The following is a 23,728-nucleotide window of genomic DNA, read 5'->3' on the forward strand; positions in this document are numbered from 1 at the left end:
CTTCTTGCTCCATGCCTCATGCTCCTCTTCTTCTGCTGCTGCTACTTCTCCTTCATCGTGTGGCAGCTTTTTTTCGCAAGCAGCAGGAAGTTCACTTTTCAGTTCAGTTCAATTTTGCACGTCATCTCAAGCGGTTCAGGCGGTTTCAAGCGATCGTACTTCTCCGCCAACCTGCCGACTTCGGAATTTGTCCAGAAACCAGAAACAGACCAACGATTCTTTTTTTCAACGATATTGTGTCGCGTGTGGAACTGAAAGTGAAATAAAATAAATGCTAAAAAAAATATAAAACAATGAACTGTTCGGGCCTGTGAAGTTTTTCCTCTGAAATATACAATTTTAGAACAAAATTTAAAAACAAACAAACACCAAAAATGTATCGCCTACAGAGACGTGCTGCTTTGATAGCCAAACAAGGTAGAGAGATACTACTTTATAATATTGAATTTATTTTATTTTATATTTAAATATTTCATTGAGGTAAACAATCAATATTGCTCCCCATTCAGAATTTGTCATCGACTTTGAGTCATTGAGGCAACGGCAAAGTGTATTTATTGTTTATATTACTCATACGCAACGTTGGAAGGGGTGTATGTTTGGCATATTTGTGCTGTTGTGGTCACACGGATATAAATCCCAGGCTTTTGTGGTTTTTTGATAAGCGATTAGTTGAATTGTTAAGTAGGTGTGGCAAAGGTTGAGGGAGATGTCTCTATACTCAAATGAGGTAATTGTGAAATGGCTAATTTGGAAAACAAGAATAATAAAGTAGGAATTTCTTCAAGGTAGAAGTAACTTTATGAACCTTAAGGGCTTGAAGCTCTCCTGCTGATTTCCCAACTTTCATCACCGCAAGATGAGAAATGAAAATGGCAGGCAACTGGGTCATCTTCCTAGAAAAGAAAGACAATAGAGAAGTAAAACCCAAAACCCAAAACACGAAATCGCAATCATTTTACTTTTGATTATAAACAAAATAAAATGAAAAAGATGCTGGTGAAAGAGGCAGAAATTATTTCTAGCCACTAATCGCTGGCCAAATTCGACCTAGAAAAGGCCTTAGCCTTAGTCGGGCTGCTGGAGATCATCTTCTTTCTATTTCATTCAGTTGGACAGCCATGGAAAGGGACAGGAACCTCCTGGACGACAAAGTGAAAGAAAATCTTTGAGGTTTTCCTCAGCACGATTCCCCTAGCATATAATTTGAAGATTTAGAGAGTCGAGATCGCATTTTGCATGCCAAATGCCGGGCACAATTTGTCCTCAATGCAGATCCCCAATTCCAAAAAACCCAAAACCCAAAACCGAAACCAAAAACCAAACCAAATCCATAGCAAGTTCAAAGTCGTGCCCAAGTCCCCAGACTCTCCCCCTTTTTTTTTGCCGCCAGAACTTTCCGCACTTCACTCTACATCTCTGTCCAAAGAAGGTCATGGACAGATTTTTAGGTACCAGCCCCTCTTCGTTCCTCGGGGTCCAGTGTCTGCCGCCAGCCTGGTCTTGGCCGCCAATTGACTGCAAAGATTTATTATGGAAATCTATAAAAAATATGGCCATAGATTGGCATACATTCCCCGCATCGTGGACGGAGCGGCCAGCTTGCTGATAGCTTTATAATATTTATCTACCTTTCTAAATCTGTCCTAATTAGGATTCGATTCAGGCGGGCAATCGATACATTCTTTGGGTCTCAATTCTGCTTTGTTTTAGCTTTAAATAGATGGGTTTGTTTACATAGAAGAAGTCCACTATAAGAAGGCCAATAAAGACAAAATAAATAGTCCTCATAATTAAATAAATAAAATTTATTAAATAAACTTATAAAAATAAACTTATAAAAAAATATTAAAATATCCACTACCATTTCTATAAACCTACATAACACAGTGCGACAGTGATTTGGAACTTTTGAAGAGACCTAGTAGGAATTGTTCATTAGGTCGAGTATAGTATAAAACCATGTTTGAAATTTTTCTTACACCCTCAAATCTTGATTTATTTCGAAAAAACGGTTTTTCGAAAGTGTTTTGCTCTTAAAAATTCCTGAACGCGCAATTTTAGGCCGATTTTCAAGTTTTTTATGTTTTTCAATAGTTAAATGTTGTAGCTTTTGAAAAAAAAATACATCTTCAATTTATTTAAACAGAAAGGATACAAATTTTACAAAAGAAACTAACTTTTTTGAATTTTTGTCACGTTTTTCAAACTTTGACGCCATTTTTTCGGTACAACTTCCATGAAATGGTATCATTCTTAACACATATTAATATTGTCTCATTAATCCTGAATAAAACAAGACCAATTTCATTACGAAATTATGAAAATTGTTGAAGTTATTACGCTTTTCCCAAAACAAGTCAATTCAAATTCTAGCGCACCGTAACAGTATGTAAGTACCAGTATGTAAGTTAACAGAAAGATGGAAACTCAATGGAAGATTATTCTTGTCAGTCTTATTTTTATTGATTTCATAGCTTTTATCAATGTTTAAAAATGCTAAAAATGAAAAAATAAAAGCTATGAAATCAATAAAAATAAGACTGACAAGAATAATCTTCCATTGAGTTTCCATCTTTCTGTTAACTTACATACTGGTACTTACATACTGTTACGGTGCGCTCGAATTTGAATTGACTTGTTTTGGGAAAAGCGTAATAAATTCAACAATTTTCATAATTTCGAAATGAAATTGGTCTTGTTTTATTCAGGATTAATGAGACAATATTAATATGTGTTAAGAATGATACCATTTCTTGGAAGTTGTACCGAAAAAATGGCGTCAAAGTTCGACAAACGTGACAAAAATTCAAAAAAGTCAGTTTCTTTTGTAAAATTTGTGTCCTTTCTGTTTAAATAAATTGAAGATGTATTTTTTTTCAAAAGCTACCACATTTAACTATTGAAAAACATAAAAAACTTGAAAATCGGCCTAAAATTGCGCGTTCAGGAATTTTTAAGAGCAAAACACTTTCGAAAAACCGTTTTTTCGCAATAAATCAAGATTTGAGGGTGTAGGAAAAATTTCAAACATGGTTTTAGACTATACTCGACCTAATGAACAATTCCTACTAGGTCTCTTCAAAAGTTCCTCCAACTTTTCTTTTTTTGTCGCACTGTGTAATTATAAGCGTTTATAGAATTAAAACTAGGTTTATCACATCCATATCCTTCTGCCAATTGACTTTATTGTCCAGTAGTAGCCGTCAGCTCCCTAGCCAAATTCCCTCTGCCCGTTGGCTACCGACGGTTCTAACTGTAAAATTACAAACTTACACCCCACCACCCTTTTTTTCTATTTTTTGTTGCCCCCGCCTCTGGGCCACTGAGCCAGAGTCTGGACGATTCTCATTTAATGCATTTCCTTAAGACGACAACGACAACGTCGACGAAGAGCAGCGCAGTGACTGGACACTGGACACTTGACTGGACACTCTGGACAGTGAACACTGGATGGCGCGCACCGGACTTGTGTCAGCTAAATTATTTCCACGGCTCGATTCGATTCTTCAGCCTCGTTGGGGCTCTTTTATGGCCAACTTGCACGCATCTGTCAGTCTAGGAGAGCCGATGCCGCCCCCTCTTTGGCAGTGCCCCCCCATTTTTATGACCTCTGCCAGCGGCCAAGTTATCTACCAACTAGATGCACTTGAAAAAAATTACGGGGATAGTGATGATTTAAATAAAAAAAGGCAAGCCTTTACCTTAATTTTCAAATATAGATATTAAGTACTATATATTACCAGAAATATAATGGATTGCATAGTTTACTGTATTTTTTTTTAGTGTAAGCTAGTATCTTTCAAAGGCAATCTAATCGCTTGGGATGGAACGGGACAGCAACTGCTTTTACCGTAATATTCGAAGCTGTTCTCTAACGATGCGCCACTCAACGGTTGTTTTCCCTTTCTGGCCAGCATCCGAAAATAGCCAGTCCCCCAGCCCGAGAAGGAGATGGATTCAGAAAGAGAAGGAAAACGCTTCGACGCATGCGTGACTGCCCAATGCATCTTCTTATTTAAGAAAAAAAAAGTCTTCCTGTTTCGGTTTCTTCTTCATCTGCATTTTATGGTTCTCTTTATTGGTGGCTCTCTTTGGTTTCTTCCCCATCAGTGCACCCTGTTGCAGTTAATCAATTATAACGACTCTTGATTTCCTTCCTGATCTAGATCAAGATGTGGGTTCAACATGTTGCATGTTGGGGCCATCTTTTTTTTACAGTTCTTCTCGCATTAAGTCATTTGGGATGCATCGTGGGCATCTTCTCACAGGCCTTGTCTTATTTATTTGGCCGATTCCTGATGATTTCTGATGCAATTAAGTCATTCCAAGTGCTTGATTTGTTGATGGCTCTATCACTTCCATTTTTTAGTGGTTGCAAGTGCTCTCTAATTGAGTTTTATGGCCTTAACGGTAATGTTTTCATTTTGAAATATGGGCCAAGATTGCCGATTTCTGTGTGTAATTACAATTTTTATAATTGCAACCTATCTTGGAGAAAATTTAATTTTTTTTTCTAAGTCGAGTAATGACTAAACATTTTTTTGGTCTACAAGCTTTGCAGATAATAGCCATCTTTTCTCATGATTTTGATAAGGAATCATAGCCCTCTCTCAGACTTTTGTGATTGCGTAACATTTGTCATGGTTACTACTGGAATGGAATGGCATTTCCCCTTCAGTGCAGTTATTTGATATCCCATGCAAATGTTGACGAATGACACAACCAGAGGTTCCTTCTTCTATCTTTTGGTTTCCGCAACCTCAGAGGTTGCCCCTCGAGGAGGAGTCGAGGAGGAATCGAAAATGTTCAATGTTCAAATAAAGGAAGAAATTTGTTTGCTTGGAATGCTTGTTGTCAGCTTGTTGCCAGCAAGAGATTGCTAAGAAAAATACAAAAAAAAAGAAAAAAACGGAAAGAAGCTTTCTGTGGGGCTTTTCTTTAGAAAATGACGAGTGTGCTGTCTAACAAGTTGCTGTGGCTGTTGCAATAACGGTGTTTCCGTTGCTGTTATGCAAACTTTTCTTGAACTTTGGCTAAATTAATTAACGCCGTGAAAGGTGCAACAAGATAGTACTAAAGGAAATGGTAATAGAACTTGAAAAGGTTTCCAGAGAATATTCCAAAAGAAAGGAGTTTATGGGAAATAAATTTTTATTTAATTGAAGATCATGTAATTATATTAGGGCCAAACATCCACCCAGTCAAACAAAGCCATCCCATTTGAATCAAAGCAAACCCCAGCTCGAGTCCCATTTAATTGCGGATTCCTTGGGGGCGCCAGACTGAACTGAACATTACAGAGATGGACAAACCGATGCCAGAGATAAGGCATCATCTGCACAGAATGGAATAGGAGGCCTTACAGTAGCCTTCCAGTAGGAGAATCTCAGACTCGTCTTGTAATTACTAACTTACGGCATATTAATTTATTATTTGCTATTTAATGTGGCCAGCCCCCCAAAAGACTCCTTCCGACTCCTCACCAACTTGCCAACTATTCGAGCCAGCTAGCAGGCTTCGGGCCAAGTTCGCTTTTTTGACATTTGATGTATTTATGTGGTCTGGAGTTGGAGATGGACCTGGGGAGCTGGAGAGGCTGGAGATGGGGATGGAGCTTGGCTTCTTCGCTTGCCGTTTTCTGTTTTATGAACGCTGCTGTGAGCGATTTGTGGGAAACTGTCCTGTCATGTGCTGAGTCGGTCTGGCATTCGCTTTTCTCTATTTTGATTGAGTGATTTATTCGGAAATTGTTGTTCTCGCAAAAAGGTATAATTAAATGGGCATAATGATGCCAAAGGGAAAGGCATGAGAAGGATGATTTTGGAGATGGGGGGAGGATGCAATACACGGAGGAGTCCAGAGTGCAGCAGGTGTTCCTTTGGGAAATTGCTTCGCATTGCAATTGAATCTAATTGAAGTGCCTGCAAGATACAGGTGGGGGTATAAAATGGTTAAAAAGTAGATTTTATAGAGTATCTTTTAAAGAAATTTAAAGAGTTCTAATTCCATTTATTGAGAGGTTTTTTCCTCTTAAAAGTTATACCTTTGTTTACGTCCATTGGTCACTAGTTCTATAAATAAATGCTTTTTTTACCTGGCTTCCGGCAACATAGAACTGCCGTTTGTTCTGCTTTTTCCGCCCCCCAGCCCCCGGTTCTAGGAAAAGAGATGCAAGACGTCTATAGAGTGAGAAGGGGCGACACTAAAAGCAGCTGCCCATTGGCGATTACTCCGCTTGAATAATCTCAAAACTTTGGAGGCTTTGGAGTTCTTTTGATTTTTCTTCTTCTTCTTCGTTGCGCCATTTTTCTTCTTCTTCTTGTTGTTTTTGACATTGCTAAAGGTATTTTCTTGGCTGATTCTTCTACCTCTTCTTGTAGCTTTGGTTTTTATTTTTTTTTTCTTCAAAAGTAATTCGTCTGGAGGATAGCCATGTGCCCATAATTATGGTTTCTTGGCCGAGGAAGGGGCCAGGGGGAACCACCAGAGGTCCAAGTTCAACCCACCCACATTTTATTGTTATCGTTAACAATGGCCAAGACCAACAAAAAAAAAAAAACAAGAGACGGGGGTAAGAGCTCTAAAGAAGCGTAGCCCAGCTGCCGTCTGATCTGAAAGACTTTGGTAATGGAAACCAAAAATTGCAAAACAAATTGCTGCAGATTGAAGGAGACATATGGTTTTTTGGGTTCAGGGATCATTCTTAATTCTAACTAGTTTGTTTAAAAATCATTCTAAATATTTTTGATCCACTCCCTGATCCCAAATACTCCAGCTCTCTCGCTTCAAGATAAAAGCAAATAAAAAAGCTATAGACGTTGCAGAAGAAGCAGCAGTGGCAGAAGGAAAAAAAAATTGTATAAAATGCCTGTGGCAAGCAAAATGCACTTCGCGACTGCGCAGCTGCAGTAGAGGCAGAAGCAGAATCAGAATCAGTCGGTGCATTGAACCCCGCGATCTACGCCTGGTCCACAATTCCAATCCACTGCACGCAAAACTAGAAACGTTCCCCGGACCCAGACCCAGACCAGCTAGCGAAAAATATAGGCAGGCCACTGAGATCGGTGGGATGGAGTGGTGGGGCCACAGACACCGGACGGACTTTCGCACGAATGCACAGGGCAACGTGTGTTCCAGCTGTTGTTGCTCCAACAGTGGTCAGTCGATAAAAGCAACATTTAAAACATGCCAGAAATTTAATCGTAATTAGATTAAAATATAAAATATTATTTTTAACTTTTTGAAAATTATATTAAATAATATAAAAAATTACTCAATTTTCGAATAACTACTGTACTTGAAGTTGAGTCAGCCAACGATTAGAAGCCTAAAAGGAAGTAATGTTGCAGAAAATGCAAAAGCCAGAGAACCCAAGAACGAGATGGCTGGCCAGGAGAATGAGAGATCGAATTGCCGCTGCGCCTGCGCGTGGAAGAACAGGACTGTCCCCGTCTCTCTCTATCGCAATATGGCCATCTCAGTTGGCTTCGTATGCCTGGCGATTTTTTATGATGACTAAAATTGAAAAACGAAGCTGCGGTAAAAGCTTAAGAGCCCCTGTCCCCCTCGGTCTTCTGGGTTATTATTGCCATGATGGTCTTGGGGTCTCTTTCTCGTGTGTGTAATTATCCAAGGACGCCGCTGAGTAATGAAACGACCTTGAGTGCACCACATACACACACCATAACACACTTGTAAAATGTATGTGCCTATGTATGGACAATGTCCGGACATTTGGGCGTGATTTTTTCTCGACTTTTTCTCGATTTTCTTGGACTTTGCTTTGGCAGCAAACTCATTTGTTACACATGGACAAAAGAATAGAACAGAAAACTTTAAAACTGATATGACCAACAATTTGTCAGCGTCACAGGGCCAGGGTGGAGGTGGAGTTAGAGTTGGAGATGGAGGTGATCTGCAATGGACAAAGGAGAACGCCCACCACAAAACACAAAACCGAAATGGGGAAAGAAAATAAAAGAAAAGAACAAAACCTGCAAGAATCGAAATGAATGTGGAAACGTTTGTATTTGTCTGGCTGCAGATCTGTGAGCCAAAGTAATCGATCTTGGCCAAGATACGGCCCCTGAGTTATGAGTGCAGAGCTATTTTTAAAAAGCTTTTAGTGTTCTATAATGCACAAGATCAAGATCTATAGGTTTTAAGAATTTCCGTAAGGAAAGTGAAAAATTAAGAAATATGCATATTACTTAAAATTTAATTTTTTGTTCAACTTTGATTAACATTTGTAGAGGAAGCCAAAAGACGAAATATTTACAGGGATTTGTTATAGATATTTTAATTTTGATGAATTATTATTCCAAATTTAACAGAGTAGCAAAGGCAATTCTTTGGTACCCATGCAATTTAACTTTATTTTAATATTATTACTAATTTTGTTTATTTTTGACAATTATTGTTTTTATACTTATTTTTGATAATTTGATAATAAAGTTGATAATTTTCCATAAAAATATTACGTATACAACCCGTTGTCAAATATTTACAATGCTCTGCATTTTTTTATACATAATTATATACATAATTTATAACCTTTAGACATAATATGTTAAATTACTGGCATTTCACATAATTATTCATATTATAGTATTCTGCTATATTAAAACATTAAACTTCTACGTATACGTAATATGCATGATACGTTACGTATACAACACGTTGTCAATGCGAATTTTCGAGTACATTTTTTTGTAATTATTAGACTTTAATAATTTAAATACTAATAATTTAAAATGTATTTAAAAATAGGAAAACTCCCAAATTTTTACGAATCCTGATTATCTAAAAATAAACCGACCATAAATTCGTCAATTTTTTTTGGAAAAGTGCACTACAATCATTCTTCTCTTTCCCATCTTATCGCTGTATACCACCACACTCCTTGCTACCCCACCCATATCATCATCATCCCATCGACTGGGACTGGGCATTCAACTAATCAGCCACAGAGCAAAAATTATTTGCCATTTTTTACGCGCTGCTTCAAACGCGGCAGAAACCGCAGCCACCAACAAACAACGAACTTACATTGCTACACTTGAAAATATATTTTTAAAGAGCTCGTCGACATTCCTAAATATAGAAGATGGTAGAAAGATATTGCTTCTTTTTGTTTAAGGAGATATATAATTCAAGGTGGCTTTAAGGCGCGTCTTCAGATATTTTTCGAGTGTGGCCCATGTTGCTGTTTTGGTTGTTATTATCTGGAGTTGCTGGCATGCCAACAGGCTATCCACCATTAGGCCATAATCACACACGCCTTGGCCAAGGCCAGAAACCCTTCCTCCTACTCTCCCCTGCCATAATCCACCCCCTTTTCCATCCCCCGGCTCGAGGAGTGCCAAATGCCTTTTGTCTATGAAGCCGGTAGATGGAGATCTCAAGATGAGAGGGGCTGGTATAGCAAGGCAACTATTTTTAAGTATAGGTTTCGGTTTCATTGTTGCATTTCTTTTTTGCGTTTATGAAATTAATGAACAGCTCCGCTGATCCGCCTTGGTTGCCTCTTCGATTCTGGCCAACAATCTGGAGGCCAACCAGGCAAAAAAATAAGAGATGGTTGCATAATTTTTGCTACATCTTGTGTTGTTGCTCATTTATTGACCCGCATTTTTGGGGCTCCATCCGAGCATGCGCAATTTGTTCAGGCCCTCGGGCCCATCAACTTAATACAATTGAAATGTAAACAACGTCATCTTTCTTTGGCTTTGATTGCTTCACTCATTTGCATGTGATGATCGCTGCTTCCCTTTTCACACATTTATTTATTTATTTATTTAGCAATTATCCAGCGATCAAAGATGAATCAGAAGCACTCTCAGTTTTATTTTAAGGTTCAAAAAATACGTTTTAATGACATATTTACTTACTCATTGGTTTCTTATTTTCGTTTCATTTCAGGTATGTGTGAAATCCATCTTTTGGTTATTTTGGGAGACTAGTGAGTATGATATGATTATTGATAGAATGGTTAAAAGATGGGGCTTATTTTACACTTTCATTGAGAATATGATCTATTGAAATTCAAAACTCGTGTAAGCCATCATAAAATATTTTTACCATAAAATCCGTATAAGGTTTCCGCTTAGAATCGTAAACGTTTACCTTCACAAGAGATTAGCATCGTAAAAAGTGTCCATTAACAACTGCCAATCGATCTTTGGTCGGTCTAATCATATTTTTGAGACGCCAGTTCCCAGCCGTTGATGGCGCCATCAAGATTTATGTGAACTTTTGCGTTGTGGTTCGAGAATCCATCTGTCATCCGACTTTAGGATCCACTTGGAGGTGGACAGGGATTCGGCGATCGGTTTCGGTAATTAGTAGTATTAATTGGTTTCGTGTTCGTTCAAGACCTCACCTAGTAACCTCCATAAAACAATTAGAATCGACATGAAAGGCTGACATTTGCATCACATGTGGAGAAACCAGAAGTGAGTCAAGTCGCGGGTCGCAGTGGGCTCCCATTTTGGATGCAGTCCAGCAAAAGCAGCCGAAGCCAAGTTCCAGTTTCCCATTGCCTCAGCTGCTGTGTGTTTCTGCTGTCAAACTGCAGCGGCTGCTACCGAGATTGTGGGCGTGACGACAGCCCACACTGACATCCAATTGGAAATATGAAAAAATACAAAAAGCCCAAGCTCGAATAAGAAAACGAAAGACCTAACCTAAAGGCAATAAGTGGCATTAGCCAAATGTGGCAAAACCATTTGGCAACTTGTTAATAAGCAAATTGCATAAACACAAATCACAAGAAGTTGCGTTTCAAAAAATCATTGTAGTGTCAATTTCGATTATACATATTAGATATTCGACTTGTTATATTCACTTTGAATTTCGTTGTTCATATTTTCTAGACAGCCACCTTAAAAATTTGTGAAAAAATCATGGAAGGAAAAAATTATCCACTGCGATGCCCATATCTTTTCCAATATCCATCGGATTCGCAAGCCGAATACCTTAAACGATTTCTAGACTGATTCTCCACCAATCTGCATTCAAATCTAGCAACAAAATATTTTTCAGATTTTTTCTCAAATTTTCTGGGGGCTCCCCTGTGAAATTGTAAAAAATGCCCGGATGGACATTATAACCCACTGCGATGACCATATCTTTTCCAATATCCATCGGATTCGCAAGCCGAATACCTTAAACGATTTCTAGACTGATTCTCCACCAATCTGCATTAAAATCTAGCAACAAAATATTTTTCAGATTTTTTCTCCAATTTTCTGGGGGCTCCCCTGTGAAATTGTGGAAAATGCCCGGATGGACATTATAACCCACTGCGATGACCATATCTTTTCCAATATCCATCGGATTCTCAAGCCGAATACCTTAAACGATTTCTAGACAGAGTCTCCACCAATCTGCATTAATATCTTGAAACAAATTTTTTTTTATATTTATCTCTAAATTTTATGGAAAGGGATCCAAAATGTCTACCATTTTCCTCACTCTTTAAAGTTATGAATCGCGCTGTAAACACTTTTATCAATTGTGTTAGATTTTCATCGCCAAATGGCGAATTTCCCACAATCGTTTTCTTAGGTGTGTTTTGATTTCTGTTTGGCTTTTTTTTTGCGCTTCACTGACCACAAAGAAACCGAGCCCAGCCCAACCCAAAGCCCATTTTAAATCCCAAATCCAAACCGATATTCAAAACACCGAGCTGCATATGCAAATATGCAAAATTTCTCCGCATGGGGGCCTGGGGGGGTGAAAAAGATTAGTGTGACAGCTGAGCGACGATTTGTTGAGAAATTATGGACAGTAGTCGACCGCCGCGAACAAATAACAATAAATTCATCCGTGGGCTGGGAAGCAGGAAGCATCTCTCTGGGTCCTCCGACGCCTACTCCTGCTACTGCCACTCCTCGGCCTCCCACTGGCCCGCCCATCACCACGCCCACTCGGTCTTGTAATGATGTGCAAGACCAACTGCATTAGAAAGTCAAAGATTAAGGCTTAATGCATGTGGAAAGTGGCTGCTGGGTGTGGAGAGGGGAAGCCATAGTGAAACAATATAGCCAGGTTCCAGGATCTAATCATTGAAAAATATGAGAAATGAGAGGAAGGTTTTAAAAAATTATACCAAAGTCCTGTGGGTTGGCTGATGAAAAATTAAACTAGCCATTAAAATATTAAGGTGCTGAGATCATTATCTTGAAACGCTTTTTAAGGAGCGTTTGTTCAAGCTTTATTGGCATTAAAATTCCCACCATGCTTAGATGAGTTCCACAATGTAACAAAAAGCAAAGACTTGGCCAGTTAAACGGCAATTGATTAGCCTCGGGACGTGGACTTTAATTTAAAACAACATTTCAATTTCCACCAACACTGACAGGTATCTCAATTGGCTGTAATCCCGCCATACCCTCCCGCCGACTCGAAGCAGTTGATATGCCATTTGGCTAACAACCGACTGTCAAAATATGCTTATTTATTGTAATAATAATTCATTTGATTAACTTGCAATGAAAAAAGCGCTGCAAAAAGGCCAAAAAACAACTGGCTAAACTCCCCATTAGCCTTTCTAAACCGTGGCCAGCCCACATCCCGCCCAGCCCCGCTTGGCTCCCGCTTTTCGAAAACGCTCACGTTTAAGATGTCCGTGGAAAACCACAAAAAAAAAAGAGAGCGACTTCGAATTGGCTACCGTATGGGACAACAGGCACAGTATTTACCAACTAAACGGAAATATTTATTTTTATATTATTCAGAATTAAAAATTAATTATTTTAAATAAAAAATTGATTGTCAAGTCAGTAAATTAAAGCATATAAATAAAACAATTATTTATAATTGTTCTCCAAACCCAACACTCCCATTTCGTGATCGAGAAAGGAAAACAGCGTTCAAATGAAAAGCTCTGCCTCCGCCTGCAGCTGAGAAAAGAAAAACTCTTGCTGCCGGCTTCGAATTTCGGATTTCGTATTTTATTGAGCCATTATTAAGTTATAAACACGCTGCTATTAATACAAGCACAAATAAATATCGAACGTATGTATATGTATGTGGCATGGGCTTTGTCTTCTCGGTCGGACAGTCGGAAAAGTCAAGTGAAAGGTTTTCCCATTGGAGCAGGCAAGGACTTGCCTGGCTGGGCCTTTTTCCATCCTGATTCGTGGCCAAGTTAGTTTGGAAAATGTGTGATAAATAAATATTGGTCCATGCTGGATATTCTCTGTGCTTGGTTAGTGGGCGCAACATTGGCCATGTCGGTTTTTATTGCTCTGTTTTTTGGTTTTTTTTTGTTTCTCGACCCGCTCGCTTCGTTTTAATGGCCCATTTCGAATGGCGTTGTGTCAAGTGGGCGGCCACGATGGGGGCGTGGCTCTGCTTTTCACAGTTCAATTTGTGAAGCATCATTTTGGGGCTAAGATTTGGCTTTCGATTATACCGTGAGCACATCAAAAACGGGGAAAAAAAACAATTAGGCGAAAGGATTTTGGAAAGGGCAGAATGTCAGCCCACAGATTGTCACTTGGGCGACCTGAGGGAAAGGTAGTATTTATTTTTATGATTTCTAGTCATATACTATATGAATATTGGTGTGAATTATAAAAACATGATTGGCAATTTTATTCATTGCTTTCAACCGAGTGTAGCAATTGCAGCAATTTGTTTCCGTTAAGTCCTGCAAGTAAAAATGGCAAGCCGTTTTTATGGCCGTTTTCATTTTCGTGTTTGCCAAACATTATCATAGCTCTACAGCCCAAGTGGAGCCCAAAAACATTTGGCACACTGAATTTAAGAACCATAATTTGCCGTTAGCCGCAGGATAAACCACGCAAATTTATCATGAGCGAAAAAAAGCGTTTGCAGAAACACAAAACAGGCAACACATAAAACGCTGGCAAGTGAAAATGAAAAGTGCGCCCAGTGCCGAGGGTATGAAATGGAGTGTTGGTAGTGATGGCGGGACGAGAAAAATGGAAAGCAGCTAGTTTGGTTATAAGCTTTGAAAAGAATTCATCTTCTTCGTATTATTCTTTTTATGCTTTTGATTATACACTTGGAAAGTAATATTATTCAATTGGAAAATAAAAGTATGAATTATATTAAAATTTATTAATAAAATTATCTATTATTGTCTAAAATTCATAATTTATTTTGGCCAACACTATATACAATTCAGAGTAACATTTGTCTGTCCGGGGTTAGTCTATAAATTACCGCAGCTAGTCAGTGGCTTCCCCCTCACTTCTGAACTTCCACTGGGGGGCTTGTAATCAGAATTTGCGCTTTCACACGCCACAAGGGAGTCGGGAGGGGGGGCGAAGAGATGGGGTCTGCAGGCCGGAGTTCCGCTCGTTATCATTCTGACACAATCAGCGGGGCCAACTTGGGGCCAATGCTTCTAAAACTAGGCTTATTCCGTCGTCTGTGCGAAACTTTTCGCTTTTTTTTCTCGCTGCCATTTTTTCGACGATTCTGATAAGCAATCTGCTCTAAATTCTTTTTTCTTACAGTTTGTAGCTATTTTATTTTTTTTTTTGTGGCGCTTCCTTTTGTTGAAGCTCAGAGCTGGGGGGAATTTATGGCCGAGGCTTTTTTATTAGCCGTTGATAAAATGCTTCTTAAGGCGAGGGTGGTGTTTAAAAGTGGCTTAATAAATACAGGGCTTAAGAGAAAGGCCTTACAAATAAATAGTTAATAAATTTATTCAGTAAATGGTGTTAAGCTTTCAACATATAATTTTCTGAAAGCCTTGGACTTCCTTATTTGTGGATCTCCTCTCGGCAATTGAAAGTTGAAACCGTTTGGCCGATCAACCCATTCAGTGCTTATCAACTGCCATTTAAAATCGCATTTAGACTCATTGTACAATACAATCTCCTCCGTTGTCCGTGGTCCAATGTCCAGACAGTCCTCGGCAGCAGATTTAACTCCTTTTTGTGGCTCGAATGCTGCGCTTTTTGCCCGTTTCTGGTTCTCTCCAACCAGGGGTTTTGTGCCTGTGTGCTTCCTTTCCGCGGTGTCTTTTTATCGTTGGCGTTCATCTGCCTCATTTATCATCATCGAAAATGTTGAAGCGTGTTGAGTTCGGTTTCGTTTCGGGCTTGCTCTTTATTTTTTTTTTATAATTTTTTTTTTTGTATTTTGTGTTTGGACAGGCCAGACTGCGGCTGACCCACATTCCCCCGTCCCCATGGCCCCTACAATTTGGACTTCCTTGTGAGCTTTCTGGGTTTTATTTTTGTTTTGTAGCTCTTTTGGTTGCTCGGCTGTCGCTTTTCGGTTGATAAATATATGTTACACTTTTTTACTGTTATTGCCGAACCGCATGTGGTTTTGGCATTTCTCCTGGCTCACCATTTTTTTTTGTCTTTGCCCGGCGAGTGCAACTCTTCCTTTCGAAATGCACTCGCCGGTGGCCATTAATCGTTCTGCGTCTTGTTTTCTAATTAAATTGCGGCCAACACTAAGCCCACATGTGGGTGTCTTGTCCGAGGTAATTATTCTACAAGCAGAATTATTGAAATGGAACTTTTACTTTACATGCCCGAGCAAATATCCCGTTGACTTTCGACAAGACCACATTTTTGTGTTTCTCCGTCTGTCTCCGCCATTAAGTGGGCCAATTAGAGAGAGTGAGAATTACACAGTTGGTGGGAGTTTTAGGCCTAAATGGGGATCTTGGGTGGTCGGTGGTCGATGCACTTAACTGAGGGTGCTAATGGATCCGATCGTGGTTCATTTAAAGGGAAAACCCTTTAGACCATCAATCACTTAACTTTCGTTACTTTTCTGGGATATTGAATATTATTCTTGGCCAAGATCTCCTGCGAGCGACACTTTCCCATGACCAAAACATTTGGTGGCCTCTTGGCTGCAGTCACGCTCGATTTCCAGCCAATGGACCAATAAAAGAGGTCCCTTGCCGAGAGTGTCAGGGCTATTCGCAACATCCCTGGGCAACCCACATTATATCCAAAACCAGTAAACCATTCCATTCCGAAGTCACGACACTGGAGTCAAGGTAATTCCCAGCCAAATTTTCGTATTAACCGAAAATAGTTTCTTACCTCTTTTCGTCCCCTCTCTTTCTCTCTCCCTGTCTCTCTCTCTTTCTCTCCGTTGGAAACGCTTTTCATCTGTCAGTGTTCCGGCGTCACGTGTGCGCATATTTATTAGGTCATCTAATTGTATTTTCCATTTCCACAGCACAGAGGCATGAACAAGCTGCAAATTTTCCCAACGGTTTTCCCACAGTTGCATGTGTGTGTTTATGTATTTTCCAGTTATTTTTGGAATTTTTCCTGGCCATTTCGGGTAACACGAAAAAAATGTTAAATGAATTACACCGGAAGACCAATAGTTGTTCAACGTTGTTAACGATACTCTGATGGGTTTAATTGAAATGGACTATTAGCTTTGTAAAAAATGATGATTTATGGTTTTAATTTGATAAATTTAATAAAATAAATCCTTAAAATGAATCCTCATTTAACTTATTTCCGTTGCTGCTTTCCCTGTTCTTGCAACAACCTGCTTATTCTTGACCTTACTGAAACCCCAATTTGTTGCTGGAGGTGCGACGACCACTTATTAAAATTTTTGGTAAGACGAGACTCCCAGCATCCCAGCTGTACAAGCTTTCTGGCGATTTTTGGTCAAGAACCCATGTCAGGCCAGCTGGTGGCACTTGCCACGCCCCCCGCTTCGATGTGGCCCCATCTGCCCATGGCAGACTTTTCCGAACCCAACAAATAACCAGACATGTGAAGCACACACCTACCTAAGCGAGAAAGTCTTAAATTACACACGCACCCACTCGAACGCAGAGAACTTTCTGTCTCTACCTCCGCTCGAAATTGCCAGTCTTGCCATCCTTTTCTCCGCCTGGTTAAGATCTTTCCTCAATGAATTAAATGCATGTTTTGTTGGCTTATACTCTTTCTTAGAAGGGTATTGTTTTATTATAGACCAATTGGTTCTCATAATTACTTACCAGAAAATACTTTCATTAATATTTTGCTTCTTTATAAATTCATAAAGTTATATCTGATATTTAAGATTTAATATTAAAGGGTATTTTGTATTTTAATGATGTCCACTTTTGATCACTGGTGTCGTGCGCGTTGTTGCGTTTCCATTTTTTTGCATGCGATCCTCTGAACACCTCCGGGCCAAGAAGAGAGAAAATAGTGGGATGGGGGGGACCTGGCCAATTTCCAGACACGAGGACTCAAATTACAGTTCATTGAGCCATTTGGCCAGGGCAAATAAGAGCAGAGCCGAGGAGAGCCTCCTGCGACACTTGACGGACTTCCTGACCCCATTTCCTGCAGCTGCAAGAAGGAGAACCTTTTACCGGAGGAGACACCTTCTGGTCCTTCTCCTTTCTCTGTCACCTGGCACTGAGACAAAAATTGAGTGACTTGTTTTCACTTTCATGAAGAGGCTGGTAATCTTCAAGCCATGTATTCTCTTGAGTATTTTTCTTCATAAGAATCTGGATATAAGTTCTTTGGTGTTTTTTTTCTTAGTGTTGTACCTTTACTTTCCCCTTTTCACTTTCCCCCCTCTCATTTCACTTATGATTAATGAAGAGGCTGAGTTTCATTTTTTTTTTTTTGGCAAACATTATTATATGGCAGTTACTCATATTTGTCCGCTCTTGTTGTGACAGTCAAGTGTCTGTGTCCCCTCTTTCTTCATCGCCCGACTACGGACTCTTTCTTCCCTCGGTGCTCCGTCTCTTTCCGGGCTTGTTCTTCAGTTGAGTGAACATCATGTCCCCATGTTGTCGTTGGAGTCCTCATCATGTGATTTATGAAGCCAAAGCGTTAAAGTGTTTTATTTTCATCGGGGACATTTTTTCTCCACCAACCACCAACCACCTCCACCCCGTTGTCTTGCCATTTATCAAGTGGCCTGCTTTATGCAGTTTCTGGCCCTGGTTGTTGTTTCTGGCCCGTACCTACTTGTCCGCACTTTGTTGAGAACATTTCACTTCTTACCCGAGAGCTAATTGCAACTGTTGCAGGTTACAGGTTGCAGGTTGCTGGTTGCTGGGTGGCAGGTTGCCGGTCGAGGGTCTTCTTTCGCCGGGGTGTTGCCTCATATCATAAATCTTCAAACACTTTCACATCCATTCAGTGGATGTCCTTTGTCCCACTCACTCACGCATCCTGTGGCTGCTCTCCTCGTCCTGCGACAAACTCATTAGCAAGTCGCGACGCAGCCTAAGTGTTTTTCCTTCGTGGCGGGGAAACAGGAACAGCGACAGGTAGGTGGGAGCTAAGGGCTTAAGTGGTGGTACAGGATGTGGGAAGGTCAGGGAACTGTCCTGTTGTCCTGCTGTTCATTCATGCCGATATCAGTGGCAATTTGTCACAGTCGAGCGCTGGGTTTTATGGCCAGGATCGTAAATAAGCCAGTTACCATTTTCTGTCGATTTTCGCAGGATTTGTGTGAAATAGATTTAAAATGCAGCTTCAGCAAAAGAGGAATAATGCTCTCCTTAAACAATATTATTTTAAAACCATTACCCATACTTGACTGCATCATTAAGCCTTTTGAAATAATTATTGTAATCAAGTGTAATCAAATTAAGGAGCAGGGAATTTTTGGAGGAGGTGGAGGAGCCGAGATAGTCTGAAATGTTTGTGTAAAGTACATTTTCAAGTAACCTCCAGCTTCTCCTGCGCCCCGATCCATACAATTTATTTGCATTTAACCTGCTTTCACTTACCCATTGCCGTGTCATGACCAACCGGCAAACTGCTGCCAACTGTTGCACATTCCGCCAGCCGGGCCAGCTCACAACGGACAACGGACAGGGGACGGACATCCGACGGACAACCCGGACAGGCGAAAAACACTTCTGCTTTAACTGCGGTTTTAGATTCCGTGTGGGTGGGCAAGCCGAAAAGCGCAAATATACATGCATACACTGGGAGAAATAGCATAAAAAATTTGTTTAATATTTAATGAGAAAGGATTCATTGGAAAGAAATCCAATATGAACAACCTATTTTTTATTCTATTAGTTTTTAAACAAATATTTGTAATAGTCGGCTTTATTTTTGTTGAAATTGTGCACTTGCACCATTTTAATCTCTCCATTCAAGCTCGTTGCCACTGCGGTTTTGGCCAAATAAGAGTGGGTGAATATTTTGGTATCAGATGGATTAAGAGGGAAAGCGAAAGAGTGCTTTACTGATGTACGAACTATTTTTAAGAACACTTATGGGGCTATACTTTTGCAGTTATCGTTTAAAAAAATATATAGCAGTGCCTAATAACTTGAAAAAATCCCCCTTATACTAACAGCTGAAACCATCTTCACTTACAACAATTTTTCCCATTACAACCACATCATGTGGCATACACACCAGCATTTTTTTTCTTGCCACTGCAACCTGATGGAATCTAGTTTAATTTCCCGCACGCGTTAAGCCGATTTCCGCCTAGAGTCCCACACACCAAAATACGAAAGAAAAAAAATGGATATATTCCAGCCAGTGCGATGGGCGATTTTCCAATTGCGATTTCAATGTAAAGCCGCGAGTCGAGGAAAATCGGAGCCTGCACTTGGTTGTGGCATCAATCAAGCTTTGATTTTCACATGTCAAATATCGGCGATGAACATAAATTCAAATCGCGAATGGGAATGGTTGCGGCCACAACTTTCTAGCGGCCACATTCTCATTCAAATGATTTCGAGCGTGATTTAAACGATACCCATTCCATCGGACGATCGGACGATCGATTGCTCGAGATCTTGTTCTGGTGAGAGTCCAAAGGTTTCTCCATCTATCTGGCTTTTATAGTGAGTTATCGCGCCGACACAATCACTTGTCATAAACATTAATTGAGCGTGAAAATCGCCAGAGAGTAATCATAATAAAGATGGATCGCTTTCAATCGCAATGCGATCGCGCTTCCTAAAAAAATAACAAAAAATAAAAGCACGAGAAAGACTGGACTGGAGTGGAGAATGGAGGAGTCTTCGGCCTTTGGCACCCCATTAAAAAGCAAAAATGGGTCAGAATGTCCGACTGTCGGTCTGTCGTCGGCACCCCTCTCCTTTTATCCTGTTTCGAGATGGTTTTTTGTTCAGTGGATCGCTTTTTACTTTCAATTGTGACCTGCTTTGATCGATCGAACGTTCGATGCCTGCCTTTTGATCATAATCGATGATGTTGCCAAAAATAAAAACAAAATAACCAGAGCACTGAAAGAATTGTAGCTAGAGGTCTTGTGGAATTGGCAAAGAGGTATATCCTTTAGAATATATAGATATTTCTTTCTGTGTAGCATCAGCTTGTACCTTGAACTGGGTCGAAATTTCTCTGACATACGTTTGTTTCCATCCTGCTCCCCAGCCTCCTTCCATAATTTTCTCGGTTTGTGATGTCTATTTTTGAGTATTTCCTTTTCGAGAGGAGCTGCGCCCACTCGATGGCCACATGTTGCATATGAAATTTATGCAAATCAATGGACAAACGGACATACAGTCGAGGCGAAGAAGCTGCCAATAAGCCAAGCATAAATTACATTACCCAGATCCTTTTGGCCGCATATTAGCATATAGCCTGAACGGTTGGGGGCTTCCATTTGGATCCGGCACTACCTCCTCCAGCCAAATGTCTTCATTTCGATCTGCAGTTGCATCTCTACTGTATCTGTATCTCTTCTGTTATTTTATTTTCAGCTCGATCTGCAGTGTCTGTCATTTTTGCCTGACACAATTACCGCAGCTTCTGCATTTTATGAAACAATTCAAAATCTTCTCAGGCCTCTTCTGAGGAGACAGACAGACCCACTCGCCTCCAACCGACGCTGCCATGTGGCAAGGAGGGGGGCCAGTACTAGTGCTCTCATTAGCCGCCAGTCGCGAGGCATTATTAAGATTGTTCATATTTTTGCGATTATTAGTTGGCTTCTGAGTGTGGGAAATGCAGTTGAAACGGAAAATGGAATAGTATGCTCTGTGTTTGGAATTTTCGCACTGCACTTTTGGGTCTTTGTAGCTTTTCTACCCGGAAGCCCGTCACAAATAGGCAAATCATAGCCCTCTAATTTATGATTAGCAGGTATTACTTGTACAACGGTTCTTACATTTAATTATCACAGTTTTCTGGGCAGTAATTAGCAGTTTCAATGCAGCAGGGATTCTCTCTAAGAAAAGAGTAATATTTTTTTTAAATAATAATTGAGAGCATTCTTGTGGGGTAATATGTGTTGGGATGTTAATAATAAAATTATCTAAATATTTTCTTTTTTAATTTTTTTAAAAATAAATATTATGTCTAATTTTTCTATTTTTAATAATTTATTTAAAAAAGTTCCCCTTTTTGAAGAATTGTAAGCCCTTATCAACATGTTGCAACATTTTCTGCCCTCAGCCACAACTCCATCCAGCAACATGTTCCTCGTCTCACCTGTTCTCAACATTTTGATCTCGACCTGGCTCGTGGTATTTTCTCTCTCTCTTTGGCTGTCTCTCGACGGTTTAAGCCGGCTAACCGGCTTCTTGCCAATGGCTCTCTCCGAATATTTACCTGCAGTTACCTGCAGATCTCGCGTTGCGATCTTCGCGGCTTCATAGCTCCGAAAATTGTTGCTGCCATTTCATTCCGTCGCTGCAGCTCCGCGCTAACACACCTCGACTGCGCTGCCCAGGTCTCTGCCTCAGTCGACGCTACTGCCGCTGCTTTGATTCGCGTGTGTTTTCCTTTCGGTGATGTGAGAATTTTCACTTTAGCCACAAGAATTTATGGAATTCGTCTGTGTACAATAGGAAACGAAAGCATCTTGTGAAAGGAATTGCAAAAACACGTACAAAATATTTTTAAAATAACGTGAATAATATAATGAATATTTAAAGATATTCAGAAATATTAAAATTTTCCAGAAATTACTTGGGAAAAATTGGCGTAAGTTTGTTAATAATTTTAGATATATGAATTTTGATGATATGAATTTTTAAAATATTTTTTTGGTAATATTATTGTATGCAAGCATTTAAGATCCCTATTTTTTAATATCTTAAAGAGGCTTCTTAAAGTGTGTTCCATTTATTTTATTAAATATTTGCGTGGGCGCTGGTATTATGATTTTTTATCTGATTTATGAGTGTGACAGGCTGCCGACAAAAGGTGACCGATAATTTGAAATTAACAACAGCTATGGAAAAATTCCCCACAACCTTTGCCTCAAAAAAAAAAACTCTGTAAAGCCCAAAACAATGTTGACCTCGTTTTAAAAGGAAAGACACCGCAAGAAATAACTGCAATTACGCAAGTGACGTAACGCGTCCGACATAAGTGTAAGTGCAGTATGGCACACGACACACAGAAGAAAGACAGAGAGAGTGGGAACTTGGTAGAAAAGAGAAAGACGCGGCAATAAAGCAATTAAAATGTCATTGAAGTGGCCGAGAGGGAAATGGGTTATAAAAACGGATATGAAGGCATAGATACGGATACAGATACAGATTCAGCATAAAGATACGGAACAAAAACCTTTAAATCATAAAAACTCTATTTTTTTTTTGGGAGTGGGTGGGTTGGTAACTGCAATTGCCGGGAAATTAGAGCTCATGAAGGGAACTCTGGAAAAAAAGTGGGGGACAAGCCAAAGGCGGCGTCGTTTGAACGGTCAAAGGTACTAAGTAAACTAAAGAGAAAAAGAGTGGGGGTAAAAAAAATAGGTAAAATAGCTCAAGTTGATCAAATTTTCCACTGACAATTTTTCCACTTTTTTCCCTAGTTGGTTTGACTCTTTGGTCCAGTCCAACTGTTGGAGTAAATATTTGCATAAAGTTGAGTTGTTTGCTCGCTGGCTCACTCTTCACTTGATTTTCCGTGGCAGTCGACCTTTGCCCTCCCGCACGAGATTGCATTTACCGATGATTGAATCAGTTTTCCCTCCCCCACCACTTGTGTGTTTGCTGTGATTTCAGAAATGTTGTGAGAAGTACAAACAACACTCGATGGATAAATAGATAGATAGATAGATATATAGATAGATAGATGGATAGATAGATTGTAGGAATGTGTGTGCGCACAATTGTGTTCCTGTTCGAGTCGAGATTGTGCTGAAGATAGTGTCAAAGGATGATTGGATGATTGAATGCCGCTTGGTTTGGGCTGTTTGCTTGAGCGAATTTGTCTATTATTTTGAATTGAAATGGGATATGTTGAAATTGGCAGTACTCGTACTGCAGTATTTACTTCCACTTGAATGTTAGAAAAACAATTCCAAGCCAAACCATTCCCATGTCCGTGGTGTTTCCATTTTTCTATTTCAAAGACATATCCTGTCTGAACTATAAAGCACTTCCAAACCAGAACTCGACCACATAAAATAAATACTGACCAGTGCAATTCTATAGAAATATCCCCCCAAAAAAAGCGAGACAGCTCAATATTTTGACAGCTCCAGCGGAACCCAGTCTCGGACCACAAAATAAAAAGAGAGCATTAAAGAAAACTGCATGCCAAACAATGGCAAACAATTTTTATGCATTTATGCAAAAAGCAAACAGTGCCCCGTTGGTGGGGCAGCTGTCAGAAAAGTCACACCAGAGTTCTCTGTGTTTTTCTCCCTCAGTTACTGGCTATGCGCTATCCTGTCAAAGCACTGACATACGGAATTATTTATGTATGACGGGGAAACGTAGCAGGAATATACAAAATAATATACATGTCTTAAATATGTAGGAGAGTTAGTTGGAAAAGTTTAACTT

The 23,728-nt window shown here is 39.7% G+C and overlaps 2 protein-coding genes across 5 annotated transcripts in view; one reads left to right on the top strand and one right to left on the bottom strand.

Moving 5' to 3' along the window:
* Positions 1 to 23,728, bottom strand: part of LOC108133850 (COMM domain-containing protein 4) — a 203,038-nt gene that overhangs the window by 81,721 nt on the left and 97,589 nt on the right. The gene's annotated exons all lie outside the window — the stretch shown is intronic.
* Positions 1 to 23,728, top strand: part of bbg (big bang) — a 108,507-nt gene that overhangs the window by 54,675 nt on the left and 30,104 nt on the right. The window contains exon 1 of one of the 4 annotated variants that reach the window (XM_043209598.2): positions 123 to 417. The exons of the other annotated variants lie outside the window; for them this stretch is intronic. Within the exon in view, the coding sequence (XP_043065533.1) occupies positions 375 to 417 (43 nt within the window). The 5' untranslated portion in view covers positions 123 to 374. Of the gene's footprint in view, positions 1 to 122; positions 418 to 23,728 lie in introns of those variants that run through there. 4 annotated transcript variants of the gene reach the window in all.

Source organism: Drosophila bipectinata, chromosome 3L (genome assembly GCF_030179905.1).
Source record: "Drosophila bipectinata strain 14024-0381.07 chromosome 3L, DbipHiC1v2, whole genome shotgun sequence".
NCBI classification, from domain to species: Eukaryota; Metazoa; Arthropoda; class Insecta; order Diptera; family Drosophilidae; genus Drosophila; species Drosophila bipectinata.